The sequence below is a fragment of the Leuresthes tenuis genome, unplaced genomic scaffold, assembly GCF_036924035.1.
Source record: "Leuresthes tenuis unplaced genomic scaffold, fLeuTen1.0.hap1 SCAF_6, whole genome shotgun sequence".
NCBI lineage: Eukaryota > Metazoa > Chordata > Actinopteri > Atheriniformes > Atherinopsidae > Leuresthes > Leuresthes tenuis.
In genome coordinates, this window is record NW_027325360.1 from 8,446,646 (window position 1) to 8,474,532 (window position 27,887).

The following is a 27,887-nucleotide window of genomic DNA, read 5'->3' on the forward strand; positions in this document are numbered from 1 at the left end:
AATTATTTTAAAAAAGACCCAAGGTGATACCATAGTGCTTGTTTGGTTCAAATAACATTTTAAGACAACCAAGTAGACCGCATCGATACCAAAAAAAACACACATTCAGTGAACTGAATTTTTAACTGAACTGAACTGAACTATTTTTTTTATTTTAGCAAGAACAGTATTATTACTGTATTATAGATGACCCACGAATGCAGCATTACTTTGTAGATGAGAGAGTTTGCTAGCTGCAGTTAGCTAGCTCTTCGTTTCCAGAGTAGTTTAAATGTAACAACCGAAGTGTTTCGAAGTCTTAAGAAGGGAAGTATTTGATGAATAATTTCTCAGAGGAGTAGATAAAGACATTTGTAGAGTTCACTTTGTGAAACGTTTACCTTTCGTGAAAAGATTTTGGATATAACATTAACGTTGTTTAGCCAACTTAAATTCTGTTGAACCCAGCTATCGTTAGCAGCCAATATATGTAACTTTTTATCTGTTTGTCTGTTCTTGCGAAATGTATCTGTGAACTTTTTATTTTGAAGCGACCGTGGAATTACAGAAAACCACTCATAAATGTCGAATGTACGCGACGTTCACAAATCGATATGTCAAAATCTCGAAAAACTTTGATGGGACTTGCTTACAAACATCGATAGCAGAGCGGACTGAGAAGTCACATGCACATCTGCGCTTTTCTGTCGATAATTATGTCAAGTGACTCATCGGTTGTTGCAGTCAGGGAGTAGAATCGGTTAGAAAGAATGTCTTGACCGTGCACTCAGCTTGCAGAGAATGTGGGAACGAATTTGATTGATTGAATAGTTAGTTGTTTTTTTTTAGTTTAGAATCATGGCAAGTGCCTTAGCGTCTAAAATGGGATTTAACTCTTTGATGAGAAAACAAGCCAGGAACTTCAACGTGAGGATCTGCACCATGGAGTCAGACATGGAGTTCAGCTGCGAGGTGGATTTGAGAAACTTTGCTCACACTACACGTACACATTCATTTTCTCATGTGGCTTAGTAACTTTAAATATTTAGTTATTGAGTTATTTTGCTGTCGTGCAACTACACCTTAATTCTACGCCTACCTACTATCTGTTAAGATAACTGAAAAAATGTGTAGGCGTAAGTGAGACTGCTGATGGAGGTTCCTCATAAGTTTCTCCTAATATGTATCCTCTCTCTTTTCTGACACTAGATGACAGCAAATGACAATGAACCGCTGCTGCAGTTAGTAGACAGTCTTCTATAAAGGACCCCATGAGGTCTTCTGTCTTTTACCAAAATAAAACCAGGTTAATTTTAAGCACTATCAAATCTCAGTGCTGACAGGACTTAATGAAAATTATCTGTCTGCAAATTGAGTTAAAACACATTTATTGATGCAGATTTCATCTGAAGGTTGATATATTTGCCCTCCGCCAGTGTTTCCGGTGTATCATATTATTTTCTAGATGATATGTTGGAGCTAGAACATAAAATTTACTTGCAAATACCATATCTGTACTTAAAATGGGAGGAACCCCACCAAGGTTAGCCACTGGTTTTGTTAATTACACACAGCAGCGAAAATCCAAGTTGCAGGTTTCAATTTACTGTCCTGGGATGGTGATCGTGTCACTTCTAGGGTTATTATAGAAGTTAGTAGATAGTAATTAGCAGGTTTTGTCATAAAAACAAGTTATTCATTTTCTTCTGTCTTGCACTGGATTTCTTTTCCTTTTAATCGGGCCAGTTTGCCGTCTCTGCTGAACGGTGGGGTTTATGTCCTCGTTTCTTCATGCCAGCCTTGAATGTACTTGACCGTAGCTTGCACTCAGAGTTAACTCAGAGATTAGAGACGAAATATATAATCTAAATGCCTCAATCAGGCAAAATTTAAGCTTTTTCGCATTACTCTCCTGCTTTAGAAAAAAAATAAAAAGACTAAAACGTTCATTTATTTCAGGTCAAGTGGAAAGGAAAAGACCTTTTCAACTTGGTGTGCCGGACTCTGGGACTGAGGGAGACGTGGTTCTTTGGGCTCCAGTACAACATAAAGGACTCTGTGGCGTGGCTGAAGATGGAAAAGAAGGTTAATCCTGTGTAATATTTGTCTGCTTAAAACGCCATGTGCCCATGTGAAAACTGTTACTATACAGATATGCAGGAAAGTAAAATTGTGTGAATGCTGATTTCCTTGGTTATTTCACGCAGGTTCTGGATCAGGAGGTGCCTAAGGAAGAACCAATAACTTTTCACTTCCTGGCCAAGTTTTACCCTGAAAATGCAGAGGAGGAGCTGGTGCAAGACATCACCCAGCATCTCTTCTTCCTACAGGTAACTAATCATATTATGAAGCTGCTTTTCTGTCATTATTATTTTACTGACTCAGAAATAGCTGTTGCCTTAAAAATATACTTTTTTTTTAACAGACTTCTCTTCCTTATGTTCTGTTCTTTTATGTGTGTGTGTTATACTGTAAAACCTTTATAACATGCATTTATGTACACTGGCAACGATGCGTATCTTGGCTGTTTTCTAAAGGCCAGTTAATTTTTTCTGCATCCATATGTTCTGTAGACTGTTGTAAATATTGAACTGGGACAGCTGACAATGCAGTTCGGTTGGTTCTGCAAAGAAGGAAGGGCTCGGTCTGATACAAAGAAAAGCTATTGCAGAATTTTTTGGGAAGCCTGCTGTGACATTAAGCTTCTTAGCGGCAGGATCTCCACAGCAATGTATAGTTGTAGGTAAGGTTGTAGCACTGTGTTAAATTTTCCTGAAGTGCACCAAGACTGATTAAAACTGTCAGGAGTTAAATAGCATCTTTAAATAGTGAATTCTAACGGTGCTGATGAAGACGAAACTCTTCACACAGCTTCCTCTCCCAACAAGCATCCACTTGCAGTGTATACTCTTTGAGTTCCCAGACCTCTTTGTTGCCAACATTTTTATCCCGTGGACCCTTGCAGACATATGAGAAACATAGACTTGGCTTTAAGCAACATTTGTGGGGGGCTTGGAGGTACACATGAAACATGCCTCTCAGAAGAAGTTGGGGATTACTGCCTGGCTAGTGGGCAGACACATTTTCCCATCTTCCCACAGGGGACTTTGTTCGAGGCTTTAAAAAGAAAACATTCTTGTTAGTGGGCGTCATCTCAATAAAAAAAAAGAAAAAGAAAACTGCTTTATTTAGAATCACTGCATTAGTGTGATGCAACAAGGCAAGTTGATCCTCGACTCCCAAAGCTTTTAAGATACTCTGTATTTGTAAGAGCATCCATTTAGGCTTTGTAAACCACATGTAGCTGATCTGTTTTATCTTTGGCTTCCTTTTCATTCGCATCCAGTGCCAGGGCCTGAAGAACAGGAGGCACGCATCCACAGCTCCTCTGCAAGTTGTTCCGCGGAACACTCTGTAATATACTTTTTCCATTGTCCCGGTCTGATTGTGTGCAGCCATGTGGAATCAGTGCACAACATTTTACCGCTGCCCTTCCTATCCACTTAATACTCTTCGGGGGAATTCCTGCGGAGCCTATCACACCATTCTGGTAGCAAGAGAGGAGATTTGTTACTGTGTTCTCATCATCCAGTGCCACCAGCCACATTTAATCAATTACAGTTGATAACATGTTCCCCATTGGATGCTTGTCCCCCCCATAACAATCCTGTCTTATTAAGCATATTATCATATTGTGCTGGTTTAGGTAGCCTGTGGTATACTTTGGTCTCCCAGCATTTGGATAGCTGCTCTTCTCTTTTGTGCAGTTAGGCCAAATATAAGACTATTGAGCACTTGGCATAAATGTGTAGTGGGAGGCTATGTTCCTACTGGAGGCAGCCACTGACAGTGGGAACTGAGCAGCCGGCTTTGACAAATGAAAGACTGACCACTCATTAGACCTGGGCAGCAGCTCATGCGTCGAGTCATTGTATGATCAATTGCCTTGGCTGTGCACCAAGGCTAACTGTCAGCTAACTTCTCCACTGCTTTAGTTACCAGTAACCTGAAGCAAACTGTGTCAGCTGCTGTGTTAGATTGTCCTATTTTCCATGTAGTGGCAGATTGTGCCAAACACTGCTGCCACCTACTGTTGACTGCAGTCTGACGCTCCCTCCATGAATCAGAATGATTGCTACAAGGTCTCTCCTGTAGAATATATATTTGGGTTTCCCCAAACAAGATTAACAAACTTTTAAAAAAAATCACTTTGTGGTATATTATTTATTTCTTGGTTTCTGGGTGAGTAGACATTCCCTTGATTTTTAATTATATTGAGTTCCAGACATATCCTATATTTCATCCAGTACAGCTACAAAGAAAATATCCATGTTTGATGGTTAATAAAGAGACAGAGGCTCTCCATAGCCTTGAATTACAGTATTATATTTAAACCTGACACCACTCAAGTTGCCTTTTCCTTTTGTGTGCATTATGGATATGAATATTTAATCCAGCTGATCATGTCTAGCAAAAATCTGGTACACTTCTTGCACCCCGGCCCTTTGAAGTGTATTTGATTACTTAAGTACGTTTCACCAAGAACACAACAAGTCCGTCAAACCTGTAACTATCTGGTTATATATAAATATGTCTTCTGCAAGACTTTGCAGGACCTTGTAGCAATCAATTTCTAGTTGTCTGTAGGAGTCTCAGACTGCAGGAGCAGGCAAGTCAACAGTAGGTGGCGACACTAAATAGAAAAGCTAACCCAGTTTGCCTGGGCATACTAGTAACTAAAGCAGTTGATAACTTAGCTGACAGTAAGTCGTGGTGTGATGGTTGCCAGCCTAAAAATGCTAACGCTCAGCCGAGGACATGTCTGATCCCGTGGGTCACCAGCATAGAAATACCAGTCACTAGCCCATAAGTGCCAGTGCACAATCGAGACAATTGATGATTCAATTTGTGGATGGGTTGGATACACAAGTTGCTGCCCAGGTTGAATCAATAGTCACCCTCTCATTTGCCGCTGCCGGTCACTCTGTTAGTCATTTTGGTTTATCATTGGTCAGATCAGTGGCTGGCTTCAGCAGGGATATAGTCTCTTGTCACATGTATACTGCCTCTGCTCAGCAGTCCTCTATTTGTCCATTTTACTCTGTCATCCTAATATACCTGACAAAAATAAGTGGGTTTTTTTCATCCCTGATTACTTAAAAGGTAGTTAAAAAAATGGATTTATTTTAAAGGTAATTCTTTTTCTAAAAGAAGACTGCAGCCAGCAAACTACTCAACGTTGAGGCGATATGAAGCTACAAGGGGAGAAGAATACAAACATGTAGTGCGTCACATCACCTATCTCCTATTACTTTGCTCTCATTAATTGCCTTAATGTCAGGAGGCGGCCCCTGTTCAGATAGTGTCACAGGCGTGACGGCTGGATTAGTGCTTATCAGAAATGATCACCGATCCCGACACACACAAGCTCACACCCCACTTCCACAAACACACACACGCGCATCTGCGCCACGCCAGCCAGCGACCGTAACAGCAACAAGGTCTCATTTGTAAAGGGGATTGCAGCCTCAGCCTTTTAGTGCTTGCTGTGATTAGTGGCTGTCACCTCTGTCTGTACCTTAGTCATTACAAAACATGAGAAGATGGCATGACTGACTTTGCAAATAACAAGGTTTGACTGCGAAGCATTGCTCTTAACACTTATGTAAAGCAAGTTTGTCCCATCTAACCTTAAAATCCTGCTTTGTGCTCTTGATGTACCTGGGCAAGCTTGAGATTCAATTAGCTTGACAGGTAAATGAGTTTGGTAAAGAGACATCTGGTGAGAAGTTTCGTTTTTCAGCTGAGACCTCATAATAGGGGATTAACGTCAATTTCAGTAATGCATGTTATTACTGTGATCCGTGACATCTAAATCAACTCTTGCAGACATGCACCTGTCCTTCCTTAAGCTACAAAATGTTGACCTGAATCTTGAGTTTGTTCATCTCACTGGAATGAATTCACAAACAGAATAAGCGACTGTGCGTGAGCAGAAATAGCGCAAATGATTAAAAATAGGAGGTGTTCTCTTATAATTATCATGCCCTGCTTTTCCTCTCTTATTATTCTCAACTGACTAGCAACCTGATATTCTTGGATCAACTTAATGATCATTTGAAATGCTGTTGCTTGGTGGTAATAGGTCCCTGTGTGACTGGTATATTTAAATGTTGAAATATATCGGGCAGTTTGCAGACGTCTCTGTATGCCTGGACATTTAGTTACCAATTTCAAAGGCTGTTCAGCAGCAAAAAAAATAAGTTCATCACATGGAAACCGTTAAGTTTGCATTTGAACGGACACTTGATCGTCCTCACATGTAAAAAGGGATACAGTCAAACATGTGATGCACAGTATATACACTGTAGTTGTTTTCCTTTGATTGAAAGAAAAAAAGATTAAAAGATTAATCATATGAGAAAGATGGCTGTATTTGTCACACCTTCAAATCTAAAATCTGCTCAGGAATTTGAACCGGAACCTTCCTTTCCTAAAACACCAGAAGGCATGAAGGCTCTGTTCTCTTTGCTATAAAAATGTGCGATGTCATCATGCCAAGATTTGAAAAGCTCTCTAAGGCCTCCGGGTAAAAAGCCTCATGGATACCCATGAGTCTCAGAACTCAGATCTCAGAACAGTTTAAGTAAATCATTTCACTGCAAGGAAAAGTAACCCACTAAAACGCAAATCTCAGCTAACTTATTGTAATTTGTCCAGTACTGGTTACTTCAGCAAAGTCACTCCAAGAGCACATGTTTGATGCCAAAAGAAAGGCTACAGGAGCCCCAAGATGTCGTCACAGACTCTTGCAGCTGTTTGTATCAAAGTTTGTGCATCTGCGGTAGGAATGAGGTGGCACTAATGTGATCTGCACCGGAGAGCCGCCAGGGAAAAGTCTTTGCTCATCAGCAACATTCAGTTTGTCTGTGAAGACCTTACCTTTTGACATCAGGTATCCCGGATACCGAAGGTCAAAGGCAGAAATGTCTGGCCGGAGTAACAGTAGATACGTTTGGCACAGATCAAACAGCTTTTCAGGAGAACCTTGTGTGAGTTGTTTAGCGCCGTGGGGGAAACGGTCTGCCATCTTCTGAAGTCAAGAGTATACCTAAATGTTCCATTTACGAACAGCACATCTATATGTTTGATTAATTAGTTACTAGCAGTTTACACTTTTCTGTGGAAGCTCCATCAAAGTGCATCGAAAGTTTGTTTGTTAAGAAAGCCAAGCAGTTTCCGGGGGACGCTTTTATTTCTGTGTGACTTTGAAATGGGATTTTTGGCACACTAAATATTTCATTTAGACAAGTATAATTCCCGTATGTGTCAGTCTGGAATTTAGGGAGAACTGTTCTGGCTGTCAAGGAGACAGCAGTCAGAAAGTTGCTGCTTCTCTCTAAGGCATTTGTTATTTTCCCCTTGTATATGGTTCAGTTTAAGCCATCTGTCTGCTTTACTTTCTTTGTCTCTGTGTCGCTCTCATAGACATGAATTCAAGGAGAAAAAAACCTAATATTCAAGACAGACTGAGGAGTAGCTGTCTTTTTTATAAGTTAGACAAGATAGTTTCTTCCTTCGATTCTTTTGGAAAATGTCTTCTTTTCCACTTAAGTTATTTTTTGTGTTAGCCACGTATCACAGTCATATCTGGTCCACAGCTGATAACGTTGGGTTCCTCTTTAGGTGAAGAAGAAGATCCTCGAAGAAGAGATCCACTGCCCCCCTGAGGCGTCTGTGCTGTTGGCCTCGTATGCCGTCCATGCCAAGGTTAGTGCTCACTTATATCCAGACAGGGTTTTTTTTTTTTCACTCATTTATCGAATTATCTTTCTATCCTTTCCAACCTACTTGACCAAAAACAAAGTTTGTTTTCTTGGACTTAAAAGATGCTGAAAATTTACGGCTAAATCCATTTTTCCTCCTCACTTCATTCAACGATGTTGTAGAAAATGAACTGACTGAGGGAATATGTTGGCTTTCCTGTGGTCAACTGCTTTACTAGCTCATATCTTATGTAATTCATTCTTTGTGGCTGTGACAATGATTTTAAAAGAAGAACCTCTGGACCACATTAATGTATTTATTTATTTTTTACATAGTTTTCTCTGAAATCAGTAGAATGAGACCTTCTCCTTTCACCACCCGTGGGCTCCACTTCTATAATATTCTCATGTCTGGCCTCCCCTCAGAGAAGTCATAAATCAGCAGCAGTTGATCATATCTCTGCTGTCAAGAGTCCTGATAAGAACCAGAGGAGCACACAGTACATTTTCACTCACTAGCTTTGGTATTGAATTTTCAAATTCTGCTTCTTTTTCATGAAAAGCTGCAGGCCCTGTGATGAGGAGCCAGGAGTCCGTGTGGTACGGAAGTAGACTTTTAAAGCTCTTTCCAGGCATTAATGGCTTAATCAGTTTAAGGTCCAGGATACGGCGTTTTAAACTTTTTTACAGCGTTAAACAAGTACCTGAAAAAAAGTTGACGCTCTCCTTTCTTTTGCCCGCCCTCCATTTGTTGCTTGTAAGCTTTTTGCTTTTAAATTGCTTTTTGATTTTGCACATTGCACCTTTAAAGCAAAGCTATTCAGTAATTTAGATGTAGGTTGTATTGTCATTAATGGTGTCTAGATTGGTGGCCGTAGGATTGCATATGTGCCTCTTGCCAATGAATAAAGTGTATCAGCCCTGGCAGCACATTTAAAGCAGTCAGAAAAGGGTCATCACCTTTGCGATGTTAAACTGTACATTTCTCTTGTGCAAAGGGGAGGCGTTTGATATATTTTAGCCAACAAGAGTAAGATGGGGCACGATTTGCAGCTGTGTGTTTGTTGAACCTGACTGTTATAATAGATTACCCACAGCTCAGTCACAAAGCTAAGACTGCTGACAGATGAACTGAAAGATATTGATTATCTTGTTGGAGTGGCATCTGTCATCGTGTGTGATGCATTACGAAGCAATGGAGCAGTCAGTCCTCTCAGTTGACGTGTTGGAAGCAGGAAAAATATAAAAAGTACAAGCACTAAATTGTGATCTCCAGACAGCGTCTTAGAAAAAGGTCTCTTTGGGTTCTCCCAGTACGCAGTGGCCTCTTCCAGCAGAACAACGTACCCTATCGCTCTGCAAAGGAAAATAGTTGGTGTCTATTTTGCATTCCAGTTCCCCAGATCTTAATCTAATGAAACATCTGTGTGGGTTGTGCAAGAAAAACAGGTTTGATCCGCAGAGAACTCGCATCACAACTGATAGGACTTTCAGAATCTTGATGTGATGTGTGATACCACAGAACACCCCCAGGAGGCTCGTGCCATGATTGGAAAGAGCTTTCTATCTAGTATCTAGCAGGTCTTTAATGTTGTGGTTGATCAGCATCAATATATGTAATATATGACCCGACTGACGGATTGATGGTATAGAAAATGGATGAATGGAGTATAGTGGCTGAACGACACAAGAGTCCTCTGGATGGCTTTGAAGGGTGGCTGGTGTCACGCACAGGGCAAATACGCACCAAAAAGCCAGTTGAGGTAGTTCAGGCATCTGATCAGAAATAACCTCCTCAGGTGAGAGCTTATCACGAAGATATGTTGGTGGGCTGGAGGGTGTGTTTGTTGATGTGAGACAGGAAAATGTGGAAGGAATTCTTACAGATTATTGCAGCTTTCCAAGTTCAAATCAATGTAACTGTTTATTCTGATCAGTCTGTCAGTATCTACTCTTATATTGCCAAAGGTATTCACTCACCCATCCAAATAATTAAACTCAGGTGTTCCAATCACTTCCATGGCCACAGGTGTATAAATTCAAGCACCTAGCCTACAAACGTTTGTGAAAGAATGGGTCGCTCTCAGCTCAGTGAATTCCAGCGTAGTACCATGATAGGATGCCAACTGTGCAACAAGTACAGTCGTGAAATCTCCTCGCTGCCAAATATTCCACAGTCAGCTGTCAGTGGTATTATAACAAAGTGGAAACAATTGGGATCAGCGAATGCTGAGGTGCGTAGAGGTCGCCAACTTTCTGCAGAGTCAACCGCTACAGACCTCCAAACTTCATGCGGCTTTCAGATTAGCTCAAGAACAGTGCATAGAGAGCTTCATGGAATGGGTTTCCATGGCTGAGCAGCTGCATCCAAGCCATACTTCACCAAGTGCAATGCAAAGCGTTGGATGCAGTGGTGTAAAGCATGCTGTTACTGGACTCTAGACCAGTAGCAACATGTTCTCTGGAGTGAAAAATCACGCTTCTCCAGTTGGCAATCTGATGGACCAGTCTGGGTTTGTTGGTTGCCAGGAGAACCGTATTTGTCTGACTGCATTGTACTAAATGTAAAATTTGGTGGAGGGAGGATTATGGTGTGGGGTTGTTTTTCAGGAGCTGGGCTTGGCCCCTTAGTTCCAGTGAAAGGAACTCTGAATGCTTCAGCATACCAAGAGACTTTATGCTTCCAACTTTGTGGAAACAGTTTGGGGATGGCCCCATCCTTGTCCAGATGAGCGAATACTTTTGGCAATATGTACGCAGTTGGTAGTGTCTGTTGTCATTTGACTGACCTTTGTCTAAAGTTACTTTTTAATGATATTTTCATGTCATCTTTGCCATTGAATAGTCTTTGAACTATGATATTTTCTTCGTATTGTAAACCCTATATTATAACTCTTTTCTTTCTGTATGACAGTCAATGTGTAGGTTTTTCTTAGATTTAATGGTTGAGGATAATAAAAATAAAAAAAGTCACCTGTGGTCTATGGAAATCGCTCCACTGGAAAAAGCCCCCTTAATAAGCCTCAAGCGATCTCAGTCGTTTTGCTTGAAGGATCCCATCTCTTTGAAAGAAAACGAGACAGCCGGACAAAGTCTGCTCAGACCAGAAGTCTACCTTAAGGAGCGGATGTAGAGCCCTCTGACACCTGCATTTCCCTTGCTAATTTAACAAGCCCGGGTTCAAAGACTGTGTGGATCAAGAAAAATGTACAAATCAGCTTGTGCCCTGTGCTCCATGTTGTCAGCACCTTCTCTCGGGAAACGGCACGAAATATGAGACCCCAATTTGTTTTCATTTAATCAGCAGTCCAGTTTGATTAGAATCAGTATGACTACACTGGCACTGCAAAGAGATAACTGGTGTTTGTTAAGTGCTGCAACTGCTGAGAGGGTTTTGGCAGACTTTCCTTCTTCTCCCTATCTCTTCACGATGAGCTTTTGTGCTGATCCACAAGAAGTGAAGTGCTATGTTAAACAGTGAGAACTTCTTTGGCGTCTGGGTTTATCTTTCATCATGATTTTGCCAGCCTGAAGATAGACGAGAATAAAGGTACAGTTCTTAAAGATTGTAAGGGAGGATGTATTTATCCAAAAAGCCAGAATTCAGCTTAACTGTGAAGGGGGTTTCTTATGAGCTTTTGTATTTTTGTTATTTTCTATAGAGCGATGTTGCATCTTTTTTATTTTTTGGAATAATTGAACAAGCTGGTTTTCTTCATGGTTTATTTCCTGTATACTGCCTGTATCTGTAGGCACCACATCAAAAAGGATAAAGTGTTTGCTTGTCAAAAAGCAAACATTTTCAGTGGGATGTACTTTTCACATGATTGTGTGTACATGCTCCCAGAGCCAAGAGTTCACCCTCTGTGGGTCCTCAAAGGCTTCAGTGCTTCCTGCTTTGCATTCTGGGTAGGTGCGGTGTTACACGGAGGTGTTGACCTGGAATATCATGGAACAGCTGCTCTGTGAAAAAAAAAGGCAGAGGGAGCCTCTTTGGGGGAGACAAGTAGAGTAGAAGGGAGGGAAGTTGTCTCCCTCAGCCATTTACAGAGTAGAGAGGGACATGACAGGGTAATACGCAAGAATGACTCTGGTGGGAATCATTGCTACTTGTAGCTATTTCTCAGTCTCTCTTTTCCATCTCTTGTAATGTGGCACAGATATGATTTCCCATTTGTATAGCAGAACAGAAAAGTGTTCACCTGAGTCGCTCTTTCCAGTTTCAGTCTGTACCACCCAAAACATTCTTGAGCGCTCATTAGAATTTACCAGAGTATGTAGATCCGTTCCCAAACGTTAAGGCCCATTAACCTGACATGTGAAAGGGAACAAAATGACACGGGCCCCTGACTTGTACTACATGTTGCTTCTGTCAATGCTTTGAATTTATTGGGAAAAGCGTGGGTATGAAAAGCTGAAAATATGGTTGTTTTTTGTTCACCAACCCTGTTTATCAGCGTGCTCAAATGAGCTCCAAGCACAAAAAGCACCAACATTAACTTTAAGGCTTTATATTTCGGACACACACAGAACAATGTGTTGCATTTCCTGGAGTTTATTTCATAGTCACCTGTGAGAAACCTTTATTCGTCACTGTTACACTGTTAATGGATTTTCTTCATTCAATAGGGCCTCTCCTGAGAACAGTTTATCCAACAGTGGGTGGTTAGTAATGAGCTTCTGTTGATATTGACGCTAAGCTGTCTTTTCAGAATCAATTGCTACTTTTAATCAGGGAGTGTTTGAAATAACCGGTGGAAAGGTAAACAATAGGAAAGTATCTGCAAGCATTGTCATTGACAAAATGTTTGTCTCTACCTTAACTGAGGCCTATCGGTACCATAATACCTCAATAAACCGATATATCATCAATTATGAAGCAGTTACAAACAGGTGATGACCCCAGGGAGTATACAAGGTGAGGGTAAATACTGGAGGGACAGGATCCAATTAAATGGCCCTCAGCATCTCATTTTCTGTTTGTCTACACTGGAGTTTCAAGCTTTGCAGTCTGCGTATTGAGCTTGTTAAATTCAGGTCTGTTAAGGACTGTTATTTTTCCGACTGGTATGCACAGTAACAACGATAAAGACTACTTTTCTGCAATTAATTGAACAATTGATTAGAAACACGGTGGGGGGATTTTCAGGCAAATATGGTCCAAACTTGAGATATACGGAGTCCATAATCTGACGTTCTAAAAGTCAGGGAGGGAGAGGGAGTCTACCCATTTTTTTTCTAGCAAGACATAAAAAAACAAACAAAAAAACTTCTACAGTCACGAATGCTAGCCCTGTAAACTCTTCACCAGAGTGTTGGTGTGTTTTAAACCCACAATAACAGACTTGGTGGTAAACTTTGATGTTTGAACCCTCCTAGCATGTCTCCAGCTCCCCTCCCCCAACATCAGGCCCAAACCACACACGCAGTTTTCATTCTAATTTTATTTTCAAAGCTTCCGACAAAATTCCTAGCAGAATGCCATTGGTGCACTGCGTATTTCTACTGTTCTGATTGGTTACCTGCTATGCCCCGATCAGATGTAAATGTTCATGTTAAACTACTTCCAGCCTAAAAGGAATTCCCACTGACATTCAGTCATACCCACTTCATTAATAGTTTTCTGAAAGCATGTGATATCATTTGTACGCTAACAACTCTATAAGTGGTCTCAGGTCTCTCCCAGATTGGCATCTCTAATAGCATCATTTACATCGTCTCTTGGGCCACAGGTTGTGTGATGCACATTAATGACCTGATGGAAGATGAGCCTCTGTTTATCCTCCTTTTCTTAGCGCTGTAGTATCATTATGAACATCTCACGGGAGAAGCATTGTCTGGGTTGTGGATAGTGGTCATTCGTTTTGAATGTCATCCATTGATTCAGCTCTTTTACTCTCTCTTCCAGTACGGAGACTACGACCCTGATGTTCATAAACCTGGCTTCCTTGCTGAGGAGGAACTCCTGCCAAAGAGGGTGGGTGATGACTGGTTTACTTAATGTCAGTCGTGTTATTACCTTAGCCTGAACCCGCATTGAACAGTGTGTGGCATATTGATAAATGCTATATCAGGTGAGTGCATTTATGCATATTTATGTATGCCTTTTTCCATTTCAGGTGATTAACTTGTACCAGATGACTGCGGAAATGTGGGAGGAGAGGATCACAGCGTGCTATGCAGAGCACAGGGGCAGGACGAGGTAAAAAAAAAAATGCTGCTTAAATCTGTACTCCTGTGAAAGTTCAGTCATCAGCCCATAGTTTTGTTTTGAGCTCACACAGGATGTGCTGAAGATTAGGCTAAAAGTACATTTTTTAAGCAAAACCAGAATCCACACTGGCCCTGAGATGCAGAAAGCGTCTTCACAACCAAACGCTGTTTCAGAGAAGTTGTGCTGCCTTAGAAAGGATGTTGTTATGTTTGCTTTAAAAAAAAAAAGAAGACTAATGGCTAAAACTCACTCATTGCACTGGAAACCTGAGCTAATTTTAGAATTGATATGAGCAAGTTTGAGGGATGTTAAGTGTCTTAAAAGTCTGTGTCTGAGACGTTTTTTGGCTGGAAGGCCAAAGACCTCAGCGTTTGGATGAGTAATAACTGAGTCTCTGATGCTGATCAATGAGCAGTTTGGGGGAGGTATTGACTCTCACGCCTTTAGCATTTTTGATGTTTTGGTTGTGATGCACGATAATGGAAGGATGTTGCTGGCCTTATGGTCTAAGGAACTGTGTAATTGAAAACCTGGAGTTACTTGTGTTGATACTGTCCCTGAGCTATTGCCTTAATTCTGAATCTTTGATCTCCGATGCAGCAATAAACTTGCTTTGACAGCCCCTTTCACGCTGGTCTGAAATCTTACCAACACCTGGCCTTTGTCTTCAATGAAAGAAATGGGTATTTGCTTTCAGAGGACTTCCAGATGCAGTTATTATTAGTTCCAGCTCAGATCAGCAGTGATACAAAACATGAAACAGTTTGCCGCACTCTGAGCTGCAGGAAACAGAACCACCTCCTAATAGGTCTTAAAATAACACGTTTACCAACCAGAGCATCACATACGGAGGCTCTGATACTGATAGGAGCGCCAACCTGCAGGTAAACGGAGACTCCACGGATCCATTTTACCCAGCTACATAGCAGCTGGCAGCTCACACTGTCAATCCTGCTGTTTAGGGCTGACTGCTGTGGTGTTGTCAAAAACTTTAGGAAAATCATGTTTATGAGATGTTGCAGTCTGCCACAGCTTGTAAGATGGTCAAATGCAACAGTCTGCAGGCTGGTCGTAGGGAGCGATCAATGCAAGCAGGGCTGTGAGGCTAACAACGCTGCTTCTGGCCATGGGAAAAGGAGTTAATTGCCTTGTTTTAACAGGTTCGCCCTCACTTGTACACCAGTTCATTTGCTTTTCAGACTCAAGCACCACATCAAAGTTATCGATTGACCTGCCTTGTACATCCCTGTCTTTTTTAGAGTGAATATATCAATTCTACTGCTTTGTTCTTCCACTGCATAAATCAAGCAAACCCATTCTTACGTCTACTGATCCAGTCTAAAGTTAGAATCCACTTGGTGTCCAACCTAGTTTAGATTTGTTTACATGGAACAACGCTCTCCTCCCTTTTTAAACTTTGATGAAGCTTAAATCATCATTTTCCAACCACCCATATCAAACACCCTGTTATTAAAAGTTTAGGCGCCAGCATGTTTTTTTCCACATTCCCCTCAAAGTATGATCTATGAGCTAATGATGTTGTTTTTTTTTTTTGGCTGAGTTGACCGTAAAATCAGAACAGATCTGGCAACATGCTGCAGGAAGAGAGGATTTAGATGCCTTTTGTATTTTTTCCCACAGTATTTACTGACTCAGAATAAAGTACATTGTCAAACGTGACCTCTAAAGCCTGACAGGGGGTTACACTTGTGTTTTTATGTCAGTGTTGGGCTTGTGTTTTTCACCCATGCAAGAGCTGCGTGGCAGAGTTTTTGTAGCTCACACAACATGACAGATGCTGCACACAAAACAAGGTCTGATCTCTTTTTTCTTTCCCCTTCTCTCCTCCTTCCCTTCCCTCTCTCGCTTCTCTATTCCCTTGGATCCCTCTTGATCCTTTTTTCCTCCTATCTTTTGTCTTTTGAACTAGGGATGAAGCTGAGATGGAGTATTTAAAAATAGCTCAGGACCTGGACATGTACGGCGTCAATTACTTTTTAATCAGGGTGAGCTGATGCTGCTTTGCTATATCTTTACAAAGTTAGCCAACATGAGAGGTTAGGACACGTGCCAGCTTCACAATGTTATGAAATGATGTGCTTAGTGTATTTGACTCTCTAACTTCAGTCTATGATTTTATATTGAGAACTTATTAACATTTCAATGTCTGTGTATCAGGGTAAATACATGGCTGCTTCTTGGCTATGGGTGTGTTCTGGATGAGTCATCACAAGAAAAAAAAAGCTCTAACATCCTAAATGAGCAGAAATTCACTTGAGGTGGCTCTGCCCTTGATCAGTGTGTTCTTTTAAAGGCCGAGACATTTAAGAATACCACTGAAAAGTCAAAGTCGACTCACATAATTCACCGTGTTCAAATAAACTAGCACAGACTGCATCCACACTTTGCAAGCGCTGTTGTTCAGGTCAATTCTAACTAACAGCTTTGGCAAGCATAGCCGCTGCAAAGCCACCCCTGTCAAATGAAGGAACAAATGAATGCTGGCTGGGAGGGTGGCCTCGCAGCTGCCTGCTGGTGTCAGTGGGGTAAAATAGCTTTATTTACTCTTTTGTGGTTTAGAATAAAAAGGGAACAGATCTTCTTCTGGGAGTGGACGCCCTGGGTCTGCACATCTACGAGCCAGACAACAGGCTAACACCCAAGTGTTCCTTCCCCTGGAACGAGATCCGCAACATATCCTACAGCGACAAGGAGGTGGGCGAGTTTGCTGTTGAACGTGAATGAATTAAATCTGTATCTCTTTAAATGTGGGGTTTCACTATTGTCTTGGGAACTTAAAAAATATTGTCCTGTCCTACAAGATAGCTGAAATGATTCAAAATAATCTTGTTTTCTTGTTTTTTTTTTCCACATCAAATTTTAGTTTACCATCAAACCGTTGGACAAGAAAACCAGTGTTTTCAAGTTCAACTCTTCACGGCTAAGAGTCAACAAGCTGGTGAGTTCAGCTGAGATCATCACACAAGCAACTGCAGCAGAAAAGTTTTATCAGCCATTTCCACGGTTTAAATGGCACCCATTCTTGCTTTTGGTTCTGTTTTTGTAGATCCTCCAGCTGTGTATAGGAAATCACGACCTGTTCATGCGCCGGCGGCGGGTGGACTCGCTTGAAGTTCAACAGATGAAAGCTCAAGCCAGGGAGGAAAGGGCCAGAAAACAGGTGAAGACAATGAGTTTCTTTAGGTTTTATAATCAGAGTCAATTTGTTAATTTGTCACATACTTAGATTAATCAATTAGTCGATTTATCTGAGAAACAGTTACACCAGAAGATAAGATAAACATTAAAGCATTAAAGACTTCTCTCTGGGCCACTGGCTCACTGCATGTTGGTGGAAAATAGAATCAGTCCAGCAAATCCAAAAAACAAAACAAAATTTATGCAGTCTTAACCCTTTAAACCCTCGCTCGTCTCTACGTCCTACGTCCTGAAAATGTCCATCAGAGACACCTCCATCACCATATTTCCATATTCAGTGCTCTCGGTCTTTCCTTAAATTTTTGCACCACTCTCTGCTGTATGTGTCGTTCAGGTAGAGCGGCAACGCCTTCAAAGGGAAAAGCAGCTGCGAGAGGAGGCAGAGAGAGCCAGGGACGAGATGGAGAGGAGGCTAATGCAGCTGCAGGATGAGGCTCACATGGCCAACGAGGCACTGGTAGGATTCTGATGGTTTGGGGAAAATAACTTCTACCATTTTGCCTGCAGCAGCACGAAGCAAAAGACACTCCACTCAGCAGCAACACATGACACATTATCACCAAGTTTTTTTTCATCTTCTTCATCAATCTCCCCCGGTTTTTTGTGTTGGTGCTCATCCTCACCCCTGCACCTCTCTGACTCCTCGTGTCCTCCCTTGCTCTATAAAAATTTTCGTCTGCGACTCCTTCACTTCTCCCTCTTCTTGCTCCTCTCCAGCTGCGCTCTGAACAGACGGCAGACCTGCTGGCTGAAAAGGCCCAGATCGCTGAGGAGGAGGCCAAGCTGCTGGCCCAGAAAGCTGCTGAGGCTGAGACGGAGATGCAGCGCATCAAAGTGACCGCCATGCGTGGCCAGGAGGAGCGGCGGCTCATGGAACAGAAAATGCTGGAGGCTGAGATGCTTGCACTCAAGATGGCTGAGGAGTCAGAAAGGAGGTGAGGAGAAGAAGAAAGAGCTTTGAGTGTATGAATCCAGTGTGCACTCTCCATACTGCAGAGACTCTGAAGTATATTTGTTCAGCTTTGGCAGCTTTTGTGGCTTTGAATCAATAAGAACGTCTCTCTCTTACCCGGATCCTCTCTCCCAGTTGCCATTTCACACATATGCACACACAAGCAAGTTACATCCTGAAAGAAACTTATTTCTTACTAACTTTCCAAAGGTTTTTTCTTTTATTGATTTGTGAATCCCTCAAATAGAATAGTTTTCTGACAGAAGCATCAAAAGGTGGTTGCTAAGTAACTCCCTTAGCTCATGAGCCTCCAAAATGTTTTTGGGTCAGTAGTATTACTTCAGTGTCGAGGTTCCCAAACATTCTCACGCACTGGAGTTAGTGAGTGTGCGCCATGCACAGAATAAACTGCTCTGTCAGAAAGTAGGAACTGCTAACTTGTTTAGAAAATAATTTAATGTCAAAGATACTGTTCTTGCACTGCATCTGGAAAGCAGGCCACAGACACCTTGCTGCTTCCAGAGGAACAAAGTAAGTAAAAGCTTTTATTCAGCAGCGCTCCCCATTCAGTCCGAGGCACAGCAGTTCATTTGTGGCAGTTAATTGTTCGCACTAATATTGATTGATGGTGGGCATCTCTTTAACTGCACACTGAAGTTCCACAGAGCTAAAACAGAATGTATCATCTGTTTTATCTGAGCCTTTCAAAGCACCTCTGTCTTTTTCTGATATAATATTTGAGTGAATCAGATCAATCAGCTCAAATGTTTGCTCTTGACTTTTTAGATCTTTGGAGCACAGAGAAATAAAGAGATTTCGACTGGTGCGATTCTCAGCTCTCCGTTAAGCTTGAAAGAGGCAAATAGTTTCATATTCACAACAAAACAGTGTACATACTATCACTGCTATCACTTCACAGCCTCTACTTCACAGTTTATTAGGCAATCATTTCAAATGGGTACCATTCACCACTTGCCTGTAACTCTAATTCCTGGATGAGCACTTTTCTGCACCAGAGAAAGATTTAAACAGGCAGCACTCAACATGTAAATGACTATGTCCACTCAAATGCTTGAGGCACATCGCTCCCCCACATCAATGGGGAACTGCTGGAGTGTTCAGGAGCACATAGAAAGAGACATAATCACTGGCTTACAGCATTCTTAAATAGGAATGTTCAGACTTAATGGTGAAATAATGGAGTCGGTGATGGTTGTCTTGTGGTGTCGCGTTAATTACATTGGATATTAACACGTAGTCATCCCTGGATCACTGAATATCAAACTACTGATTATGTCACATAATTCTGGATTTGATTTAGATTGTTCTGCTTCCCTGGAAATTCTGGCAGGTGAATTAACACATTTAGTTTGTTCTTCTGTCTGTTTGCCCCTCAGGGCTAAAGAGGCTGCACAGCTGAAACAGGACCTACAGGAAGCCAGAGATTCAGAGCGCAGGGCAAAGAACAAGCTGCTGGAGATTACCAGCAAGGCTGCCTATAAGGTAACTCAGCACATACACATTCTAACACACATGTTGGTACTCACACGAGCCACGTAGTAACAATCCAGTTCACAAGCAGATGCTCACGGGCAATCAGGAATCAATCAGCTGAAACTGTTGACAATCAACAGGAGAAATTAATTAGTAAAACCTTTTTCGCTTCCTCAACTGTATCGACTTGCCCTTTGTTCTCTGTCCAAAACACAAGAAGAAACAGTGAAATGTCTTGATTACAAGAACCTAAAAACTAATAACTAATCAACAGATTGTTGCAGTTATAAAAATGGCTGTAAATATGATGCTCAAGGACACTCATGCAAATTGACCAATGAATTTCCAGGTCTGGGTAAGGGTTGCACTGAAGAAAACTATTGAACTATTTCTAGGCTCTTGTTCCTATTCTGTTTTATAATCAGTAAAATGGCTCATTCTAAAAGTGAATCGATCAGAAGAGAGGAGTGCTTTCAGCAGGGAGCTAGCACATCCAAATGTTCACGACCATGTGAGAGAGTGCGAGCTGAAGCGAGCTCGACGTTGTTGACAGCAAGAACACGAAAGCCTCGATGCATCTCTGCACAACATAACAGCTCAGCGGAAAGCGCTCCATAACTGTTCCAGGCACCTGCAACCAAATTAGTTTGAAAGACGATGCATCATCACTTTCTTTGAACAAGCTTCATCAAAACCGTCGTTTCCATGCACACAATGAATAAACAAGGCTGTAAACACACTGAAACTTGAGTTATTTAAGTTTTTTTTAAATCTTTTTTTTTGGTTTATAAAGAGACTAAAACATTTGAGGGAAGCACAAATCTAATATTCATTCAGTGTATCAAAGGGGAAGATAATGCAAGAAACAGCTGTTTGTTTGCTTCCTCTTTGAGCAGAGACGCTGTTGCTCGTCCTTTGTTGCTCACAGTTGAACAAAATAAAGGACCTCGTAGGAGGAAAAATACTTATTAAGAGTTTACTCAGATAATTATTACCACTTTAACTTAAGTATTAGTTTCGGTTTGAAAAGTATAAGAGAAGAATGAAAATGTTAGTCCTAATAAATATGAGATTTTGCAACAGAAGATGCTTATAGAAGTCTGGATGTCATATCTTTTATGGACATATTGTTTCTTCCAGTTCCTGAGTTTATACATATGTTGTATCTTCATAAATGAGAGGCAGAAAACGTGCACAGGTACACTTACATACATGCTTTTGAACATGTATAATTCAGGGCTGAACATGTAGTTTGACTGAAAATTGTTGTGTCCTGTGAGCTGCTGCGGCTGGGATTAAAACATGCAGTGACTATATTGGTTTGACACTTTTATCTTGATCCCAATAACATACACAGACAGTCTCACATGCAAGCACATGCAGACACGTGCAATTGTAGTCTTGCAAAGCCACACTAAACTGGAGACGATTGTATAAGAGCAGGCAGCGCATATAGCAGCCCCCGCAGCAGCTTCCAGCAGCAGCTTCCAGCATGTTAAAAAACAAAAACAAAGATATACTACGCATTCATCTCCCTGCACACATGTACACAACAAGATTTTGAGATGCTGGCCATAGACTGAATATTCAACTATTATTAGCTTATGAATGAAGAATGTTAACACAAATTTACTCAGATCCCACTGCGTATACATACAGAAGACATGCTGCCTGAATTGAACCGTGTACTTATCAGCTGTTGGGGGGGAAAGTCTGCACACACAATAATCTCGATTCTAATAAATATCCGCCCAAGTCAAGCTGCCCTGAGGTGACTCCTGGGATGGCCATATCACCAATGCCTTTCAGACAACATTTGAAAGCATTTATATGCACGTTCACGGTCTGAAACAATCAAAGCGGTCCCATTTTTCACCTCCTCACTTGGAGCCATTTTCTCCACAGAGCTCCACTTATTTTGTTCATTTTGCAGACATGTTTTCCATATTGTCCCATATGCTATAAAATAATATGAATTTATTTAATCTTGATCTCTCTGCTGTTTTTTTTCCTCAGTGCCCTCCACCTCTCCTTTTCCTCCTCTCCTGTTTACTCTTAATGATTAGCCTGTGTGTTTTATTCCTTCTTCCTAAATTCGAGATGCGTACATCCTGTAATCTTTTCTTCCATCTTAGTCCCCTGGACTGCCAACTGACAGCATGCCTAAGGACCTAAACTTCAGCAGGGAGAACCTCAGCTTCGACTTTAAAGATACTGACATGAAACGCCTCTCCATGGAGATCGAGAAGGAGAAGTGAGTTGCCGGTTCTACGCCGTCCTTATTATTTTGTGTTTTGACCAGTTGAGTTGGGACATTTTATACTTTCAGTTTATTTGCCAGAAGGATTATTTATTAATAAATCTAAATGTACTATAGTTGTACATATGCACATTTTGACTGAGGAGTTCGGTGTAGCGTGTGACCCTCAGCATCAGATGCCACTGATGTTGCTGCTGGCATTTTATCTCAATAGCTCTTAGGGTCAATGGCTGCAGACAGCAAAAAGCACATTCAGACAAGAATGACCCTGGCAGTGGAGTTGAATAAATTACCTGGGTCTTAGCTGTTGTATAATCATTAGGTGATGAAGTTTTTCAAATAAATTCAAGTGAACAGCAGCACCGCAGAGAAACAGCTGATGGGTAACTTCACTATCTTCGAGGAGACACCGTCGTGGAATTTATGCAGAGATTCGTGTCCATTTGACTCGTCAGATTTATATACTTAATTATACTTTAGACACATAATTGTCTTTCTTTAGTAATTACCAAAACAAAATAAAGCTTGCAAACAAGCACTTTTTTCCCCATTATTGGAGTTAACTTAATGGTTTAATTAAATTAAATGGTTGATTCAGTTGATAATTAGGTTTAATTTTTATCACAGATTTGGATGAAGCATTTTGATCAGATTCTTTTAGAATAAAATTTCCTAAGTTGAAATGTTGCAGATTAGTTGTATTAAATCACAGGTACGGTACATGCTGCTGGACTAAGATAATAAAGAATACACATTATACGTAGAATTCTGTCTTTCTTGTCATTGCCGTTATTTTCACTGCATTCGATCCAAATGGACATGATAACAACGCCCTACTGTTATCCTGTCATTTTTGCTTGTGTAGAGTTGAGTACATGGAGAAGAGCAAGCACCTGCAGGAGCAGCTGAATGAACTGAAAACAGAAATTGAAAGTCTGAAGCTGAAGGAGAGAGAGACTCCGCTGGACATCATTCACAACCAGAACACAGAGCAGGGGACCAGCAAGCACAGCAACTTTAAAAAGGTAGGCTCCAGCTCAGCTGTGTGCATGGCGCCGTCGGTAACGTTCCCCGACAGACGAGTGAAAAGCGCTCCTCACGTGTTCACATCAATGCCTCATGCAAACCGTGGATATGAGTTCGATTTGCCAGTGGGTCTTATAGAAGGTCACAGATATGACCTTGATTCTTGTTTACGGGCAAAAGTTAGATGAATAAATCAAGACGGTGATCCTTTTTTTTTTTTTTTTTAAAGAGAAGTTGTGTCATGCAAATTTATTCTTACGTAAAGGCTTTTTGAACGTTTTCATTGGCGGGTGTAATGTGCATCACCAGAAACCCCCCCAGATGTCACACTGGAAGAGAAGACGCTGACTTAAAAACTAAATGTGCCAAAACTGAGCCCACAATTGAGTTAATAAATTCCAATAATGAGGTAAAAATCTGTTGTCTTTGGACGCAGACCGAATCCCTCTGTTTGTTGGTGTCGTTTCACCAAAGAAGGTGTCTTATTCAGTGACAGAAGTTTGAGATTTCTAACAAAGTTTGATAAAAATGTCAACACACTACACTCGTCTTTCAGTCATTCAACAGCCGTCTAATCAGCATGTATCGCTCGGGTTATAACATTGAGTCAAACCATCTTCCTGTGGCTAATTATCAAAAGTTGATAGTCCTCTTTCATACAACACCCATGCCTCGACAGTTATTATATTAAGGCAGGCATCACTTAATAGCAATCTTCTCCACTCGGCCCCCTGTTCAGCCTTGAGGTTCTTCTTTGATGGAGCCTCCTGGGGAGTGGGAGGCTCTGAGAGTGCACAGCGACTGTCTGTCTAAAGTCCTTTAAATTCTGAAAAGCTTAGACAGGAAATGAGAGGGAAATCTGTAGCCCTTGCTAATATCGCTTGCTACTTATTTTCTCAACAAAAACAAGACGTTGCTGTGACCCTCCTCTGGAATTCACACATGCCAGACAAAGGTCACTCAGCCCCACATCGGTGTGTGCCATCAAGCTGGCATTGAAGAACCAGCTGAGTGGGCAGCAGTTCCTCGGGGTTGGCTTGATGTGTGTAAGCACACACTGATACCTTTCTTGCCAGCTTAGAATGGTTTCAGAGTCAGATCACATTCGACCTACCGTCCCTGCCCTGCACTGTCACACGTGGCACAGGTGCACCACAACTCCCGGCTTGAAAGGCACGCAAGGAAAGGTCTCATATTTTGTTTACTTCTTACATAAACCTGCTACATATTGGTTATTTAATCTTGCCCTGTGTCTGGTTAAGAAATGATCTGATATAACACAAAATGTGGCTGACTAATCCAGCTTCAGGGCTGCTTCATAATTGATTGGTCAGAGGCATTGTTATCAAAAAATGAAAATTTTATTTTCACTGTCCTCTGATGAATTGCCAGATTGGACTCATTCTCTTTTATCTTCTCTCTCCAATATTTCTCAAATTTCAATAAAAGCATCATGTTAAATATTTGAAATTTGTTCCAGCACATTGTATGACAAAAAGCCTGTCTCCTATCTATTTGGTCTCCGGGTGTAAAATGTTCTCGTTACTGGAACATTAATTGATTTCTGCTTGGTCATTAGTCATCTGGATTGATGGGGGCACCTCTGACATGCAACAGGAGAAAGAGCGAAGTTAAAAGTGTTGGCTTAATTGAACCAGATGTGGCCCGCATTCATCTTGTTGAAGAAGGACGGAGGCAGGAGCACACGGCATTGCAGGGAGAAGGGAGGAGAAACTGAGAGCAAGCAAAACAAGTCAGCCATGCCAAAAGGGGTGAGAAGTTTAGGGAAGGCAGAGATTGAGCAAAAATGTTCAAAGGGAGGGCAAGTTTAAAGGAGGCTTAGTCATAGAGAAGTGCTGAAGGCGCACTCTGAAGCTGATGACCAGATAGTGGTGGGGTGATGGGGGAGTGGACGACGAGAAAACAGGAGCAGATTGGATTTGGAACACAGCACAGATTTCTGAGCCAAAAGCATTCAGAAAGGCCTACAACCCTGGGCAAAGTTTTCTGCTTCCAGACTTCCTTTCTCCTCCGGATGATTAATGAACAACCCTGACCATGGCCCAGCGCACTTTGCTCTTCTCTCAGGCCACAGGTTCTGCTCTGTTTGCATCGGGCCTCTGAGCAGAGCCCGTTCCCATCAAATACAGTGCTGTGCAAAAGTCTTAAGCCACCCCTCATTTCTTTATATTTTTCTTCTGATGATCCAGACCTTTTTGTAATCTTTTAACACGGTCTTGATATCTCTCCAGGCTTTCTGAAGGTCTTTCAAAGTTTTTGTTTGAACATCGGGCGTTTTTTCACTAATATTCAGTCCAGTCCTTGTACACCACTACTTTCAGTGGAATGTGTCTTTTTTTGTATGTAAAGCCATTTAATGCTGACGTGTGAATCATTCATGCATTAAAATCCTAACCCTAACTCAAGGGATGAACCAGTGTTGTGGCTACAAGAAATGACAAGAAAGCTGGTCTAAGAGGGTTCAGGCTGCGTTGGAGAATAAAGATGATCATACCCAGTAGTGACTTTCAAGCTTGTTAGAGCTGTACAAACTCAGTTTTTGCCTCTAATTTTGTACTTCCATTCATGCTTGCACATTTTTCAGTAAATCACTGCACCTGTCTCCCGTTTCCTGGCAATAAAGAAACGAGTGGTCTCTCAAGGCTCTTGCACAGTACTGTAAATCACTGGAGCTGCAGTGATTCTTTTATGTGTGGATGTTCTTTATATCCTGTGTATTGTAGTCTATCCAGACTGTATGGAGTGGCATTTACAGGAGGTCAATCAGTGGAGCTCCTCTCATTGTACTGAACAACATTCAGAAGGATATCTTCTATGGAAAGAGCTTGCTGTATTGTGCAGACAGCAAGTGCAATTGAATAAAGAGTTCTTCCTCCTTACTGAGTGGAGGCTGAGGGCGGTGTGCAGTATAATACTGGAGAAGCAGACATAGATAAACATAATCTGGCTTTTACACACAAGTGTAGTTGGGACTGCCTGTCAGCAAGGACAATAAAGGGTAGTCGGTAAATACTGCACAGCAAATCCACCCCTCTCACACACATTATCTGTTTGGATTTGCCTAAATCCTTCTAAGACTTTTTCCAAAAATAACCAGGATTTCCCAAACTGTCCTTCTTCATCCACAGTCTAATATTTACCTTGGCAGCCACTTTAATTCCCTTCACCCTACAGATGTTACAGAGAGGAAAAAGTTTACTTAGCCAATTTGAAGTCATAGTCCCTTCTGCTGTATTAGATGAGACTGCAGTTAGCTTTGCCCAAAGGGTTAATTGAAGTGAATTAATCCACCAGCAGCTCATTCAGACCTGGGCAGAAAAGCAATTAATGGTTCTTTCTGTTTCTGGCTTTGATCTTTCTGTGTTCTCTCCATCTGTTTGATTCCCTGTAGCAGAGAGTGTTGAAAACCTTCAAAGTTGTTACCCTCGTCCTGTTGTAAACTCTGATTGAGGCCGACTTTTGTTTCACTTTATGTAAATGAAGATCCACGAGAGATGAATCTGTAGAGCTGCTCGTTTCATTCCATCAGAGTCATAACAAACAAAATAGCTTTGGGAGTATTTTTTATTCAATATTTATTTGTTTCTTTCTTTTTAGTGACTCTTTCGTTGTAATCAGTCTTTTAATTGGCTTCAGGGAACAAGTCAATTGTGTTTTTTGTGATTCATAGGACTTCGTATGATGCATGAAACATTTGACTGGTAGTAGCTCGTTAGCGCAGTGACATCTAGTGGTAACAAAGTTCGTCTGATGGGACAAACAAATGCGCTTTGCATGAATTTAGAGGGCATTTCCTGCAGATGAAGTACAGTGACATGATGTATAATTTAGAGGGTGCTCTGAAGACTTCTGCTCCTTCAGGAAAAACGGCTCAACTGCAGCCAATCCCAACTTTTTTTCTAAAGCTAACTTCTTAAATGCAGGACCTTAAAGCTGAAGTTAAGTATTTTAACATTCGGGGACTTAATGAATAGCTCCTCCATCACTGTCGTTAATTAAACAGGGAAGACGGCTGACAAAAAGCAACAAGTACTGAGCACGAAATAAATAAAAACGTAGCGTTTCATTCTTTAATCATCACAGTTTGAAGCATTCGATTCAGGAGCACTGCCAAACCCTCACACCGCAGCAACTCAGATGATGCAGCCAGCCCCCCAGCACGCCATGAGAAGGAGCTCATCCAGGGTGCTGCAGCTTGAAACCCCCCCCCCCGACACATTCTAGAGGATACTTTTCATGGTCTTGCAGTTAAAATCCTGCTACAGATGATTTTTGTGCCTGTTTTCTTTCACTTGCATGAACCTCATGGCAACTTTGCTGTCATGTCCTCCACAGCTAACTCTGCAGAGCACCAAGTCCAGGGTGGCCTTTTTCGAGGAACTCTAAGCTGCATACCTGTAGCAGTGAGTAATCACAACTGCCAAGAGCCGCTGGGTTCCACATTCCCTCTCAGCGGTCCTGACAACACAACACGACCCTATGCTCCACTCGCTGGAAACTCCTGACAGACACGGCGGATAAAAACAACAAACACTGCCTTGACCGGCACCAATTCCACAGCCTTTGTGTGTACACCACACAGAATGTTCCTGCTCTAAATCTGAGATTCATCAAAAGAGAAATGAGTGTGTGTTTACAGGGAGTGTGTGTGTGTGTGTGTGTGTGAGATGCTGCTCACTCTCCAGATATATTTTGAAGTGAACTAGCGCGTGGGATTCAGTGATTTTTAAAGAATGACGTTTGACTGTGTAAAAAGAAAAGAATCTGTTGTGTTCTGATCCCACTGTGGGTCTAATGAAGTTGTATCTTGTATCTTGCCAAATTGGGGTGACCTTCATCATGTGAAGATCTGTTTTTCTTTGAATTTATAAGGAAATAAAACCACTAGGTGTAGCATAAACGAAACATTTACTGGTTATGTTAAACAATAGTTTTTATTCTCTTTAACCATCTTCT

At 41.4% G+C, this 27,887-nt stretch overlaps 1 protein-coding gene across 1 annotated transcript; it reads left to right on the plus strand.

Annotated features, from left to right (window-relative positions):
• Window positions 1-210: 210 nt before the first annotated feature.
• Window positions 211-27,847, plus strand: nf2a (NF2, moesin-ezrin-radixin like (MERLIN) tumor suppressor a). Its single transcript, XM_072387422.1, has 16 exons — window positions 211-951; window positions 1,939-2,064; window positions 2,187-2,309; window positions 7,666-7,749; window positions 13,654-13,722; window positions 13,865-13,947; window positions 15,890-15,965; window positions 16,540-16,674; window positions 16,844-16,918; window positions 17,027-17,140; window positions 17,513-17,635; window positions 17,896-18,113; window positions 19,528-19,633; window positions 21,760-21,878; window positions 22,750-22,909; window positions 27,267-27,847. The coding sequence occupies exons 1-16, from the start codon at window positions 838-840 to the stop codon at window positions 27,315-27,317; spliced, it is 1,776 nt and encodes a 591-aa protein (XP_072243523.1). The 5' UTR covers window positions 211-837; the 3' UTR covers window positions 27,318-27,847.
• The last annotated feature ends 40 nt before the right edge of the window (window positions 27,848-27,887 follow it).

Excerpts from the sequence above, each read along its gene's own strand:
- nf2a (XM_072387422.1), top strand. The coding sequence starts at position 838 with ATGGCAAGTGCCTTAGCGTCTAAAATGGGATTTAACTCTTTGATGAGA. Across the intron at positions 2,065-2,186 it reads GGCTGAAGATGGAAAAGAAG|GTTCTGGATCAGGAGGTGCC; the intron begins GTTAATCCTGTG and ends TATTTCACGCAG. Across the intron at positions 2,310-7,665 it reads AGCATCTCTTCTTCCTACAG|GTGAAGAAGAAGATCCTCGA; the intron begins GTAACTAATCAT and ends GTTCCTCTTTAG.